This window comes from Neolamprologus brichardi, chromosome 18, assembly GCF_056152115.1.
Source record: "Neolamprologus brichardi isolate AB-2024 chromosome 18, ASM5615211v1, whole genome shotgun sequence".
NCBI classification, from domain to species: Eukaryota; Metazoa; Chordata; class Actinopteri; order Cichliformes; family Cichlidae; genus Neolamprologus; species Neolamprologus brichardi.
The window spans coordinates 27798930-27802087 of NC_142121.1; the positions used below are offsets into that span (position 1 = coordinate 27798930).

At 41.4% G+C, this 3158-nt stretch overlaps 1 protein-coding gene across 1 annotated transcript; it reads right to left on the minus strand.

The window, feature by feature from the left end:
* LOC148097766 (uncharacterized) lies at positions 1–2952 on the minus strand. Its single transcript, XM_087831714.1, has one exon. The coding sequence runs from the start codon at positions 2837–2839 to the stop codon at positions 272–274; it is 2568 nt and encodes an 855-aa protein (XP_087687840.1). The 5' UTR covers positions 2840–2952; the 3' UTR covers positions 1–271.
* Between the last annotated feature and the right edge of the window lie 206 nt (positions 2953–3158).

Sequence of the window (3158 nt, forward strand, 5' to 3'; positions counted from 1 at the left end):
TACAGTTCAAAACACCATCTTTAGAAAATTCCAGCAATCAAATGATCCCCTATGAGCAAGCACTTGGCGACAGTGGGGAGGAAAAACTGCTCTAAAAAGCAGAAACCTCCAGCAGAACCAGACTCATGTAGGGGCAGCCATCTGCTGCGGCTGGCTGGGTACGATGGAAAACACAAAGGAGACACAGTGAAGATATAATAGTTTTTTAGGAAAACTGTAAAGACTTTTAGGAATTTTGATTTGAAGCAAGGCAGTGGAAAAGTCAAGGTCTTTAGTCATCGCTGCCCTTAAAACAGCATCTGAAGGGATACATAATAGCTCTTCCCACTGCTGCAAAGAACCTGGCAATTCTGGACTTTTTTGGAGGACTTGTGAGGACACCCAAATTGATTTTCAAATGCTTCAAAATAGCCTCATCAAATGAACTATCACTTGCAAAAGCAGCATTCATGACCTGTTCTGTGGAGCCAAACTCCTTGACGAGTCCTTTAAACATTTTTTTGGTCAATTGACTCACATTCTTGTCCAGATTTGTTATAGACTCCTCAATGCTGATTTCAGGTTGCACCAAGTTGTTGAGATGTTCAATGATGTCTCCTAAAGTTTTGTTAGGTAATGAAAGCGGCTTTTTTAGGCTCTTTTTGTACTGAGCCACGAGTCTAGCTATAAGACACATGGCAAGGTTCTCAGATGCTGCCTGAGATGACACTGACACTTCTGAGAGCTTTTTCTCCAACTTTTCTGAGGGTTTCTCTTTAGACATTTCAGACAGTTTTTCCTCTAACTTTTCTGAGGTTTGCTCCTCAGACTTTTCCAAGAATTTCTCCTCAGACTTTTCCGAGGGTATGTCCTCTGAGAATCTGTCCTCTGACTTTCCAGACATTTCCTCCTCCATCCTCTCGAGAACTGGTGTTGAACTTGAACAAGAGGATGTTGAGCGTTTCTCTGGTGACTTGACCTGCTTTTCCAGAGACGCTGGTCTAGAAGGACAGGGTTTTTTAGATTCTCTGACACTTTTCTGAGAATAGTCTGATTCTGTGTCTCTTGCCCGTTTCTGTCCCTTTGCAATGACCTTTTGGATCTCTTCAACAGCATCAGACACTTTTTCGCTCTGAACAATTTCATCTATTGTTTCACCATCAACCAAAAGCAGAATCTTTTGCAAAAACTTTCCAACTGCGTCTTCTATGATTACATAGAGGACTTCAGGAGAAAAGAAAACTCTCGATTCAGCTACTTGCTGTGGTGTCTTGGAGATGACGGAGTCTGATAGACTTCTACCCATAACAGTTGTGGGAATTTGGTATATACGACTTATCATTAAATGGTCGTACAATTTCTCTGTCAATTCTCTCGAGAAATTCTTCACTTTCTCGCTTATTTTAATGTTTTTGAGCCTTTCTTGGATAATGTCATGTTCCTTCTCTTTTGTGAACTCGCTGTATATGTCACTAATTTCAGATTTGATGACATTAAAACTAGTTGGAGTAGCAGATTTTATCATGTTTCCCAGAGTAGATGAGCTTCTAGAAGGGGCACGGACAGACATGCTAGAATTTGAACGAGGAGTTTCGCATGCTGAACCTGGGAGGCTGACACTCATACTGTCGTGGGAACCCATTCTCTCAGTTTCAGGGGAGTGGGTTACCTTTGACAGACTAATAAAATAGTCTTTGCTCTTCTTCACTGTTGTTTTCAGCTCCCCTTTCATCTTTTCAAAATGTTTTCCTGCAATCTTGGAAAAATGCAGTTTGCGTGATTTTTGCGGTGCGGAACGAGCACGTGAGGTAAAAAAGTCTCTCACTTTATCAAAGATGATTCCCCCGTTGAATCCAGATTTGGGTGAGGTACATTTCTCACTGTGACACGAATAATCAGTGTCAGTGCACTGGAGATTGTCAAGTATAATATTGACAATGTCAGCTGCAATTTTTTCTACTGGGGTCTCAGGTGGAATACTTTCTGCCTGCCTTTCAGCTTCTGCACATTCCCCACTTTCTGAACTTTCTTTCTTTTCTGAAAGTTGCTCTATTTTAGCGGGTGGCTCAATTTCCATATCGCTGTCATCATCCGATAATTCATCATCTGTAAAATCTGAATCTTGACACCGTTTGGTCAGAATCTCACTAACCTCCTGGGTGGCTGATTTGACTGAGATGCTGGACTCAATGCTATCTTTGCTGGACTCAGACTTACTTGAATCGCTTTCCTTTCCCATGCACGGGCATTTCAGTTTACTTGCATATCTTTTCAAGCATGAGAGAGCATGAGAAACCATGACACGCAGTTTTCTAATATTACGAATTGCCCCACTGATGTAAACAGCGGGGTCTGGTGGTAAATTGACGTGCTCTCTGACCAGGGCGACTATATATTTGACCTTATTTGAAATCTCCTCCTCAACCATCTTTGTCAGCTTTTTAGCACTGCCACATATCTGCTTTGGGATATTGAGCAGGTTTGCAATAGTGGTTGAGATGGAGTCACCAAATGATGGATTTGTTTCTATTTCTGCAGATGCATCGCTCTGAATGACGGGAAGAGCACGTCTCAAAATGTTGGCTGAGGTGATCTGTATGATTTCAGAAATCATATCAGCCAAAACTGCTTGAATATCAGAATCCCAAGCTCCATTTTCTATTAAAGTCCACTGTACATCATCGAGCTTGTTGAAGGCGTTATCGATAATCGGTGACAGCTCATCTGGTGATACGACCAGTGGGGTTTGAGTATTATAATCCTGTGTTGCAGACATTGTTATTTCACACGGATTCTCTCTGTTAAAATCTTCCTGAAATGCTAAACTTTCTGAATTGAAAGAGCGTGGTAAGTTTGACATGTAACTACTGTCGAGGGGGTCTCTGGTAGTGATAACTTTTTGACTTCGCTTGGCTCCTATTTAAGGACTTTCCCGGATCAAAGGAAAACCACATTAAAGGACTTCTTTGACGTAACACATCAAAACCTTCTATGAGGTAAGTCGTTCGAATGCACGAGAATTCGCGCATGCGCAAACGCCCGCGTTAAGCTCGTAACTCGGGTGCGCATGGCAGAAGAAAACTGTTTTTTTCTCAAACCTTTATTTAAACATCAGTACAATACAAAATTGAATTAAACAGTACCACAATAATGGTGTTGTACTTACAAAAGAATTGTAT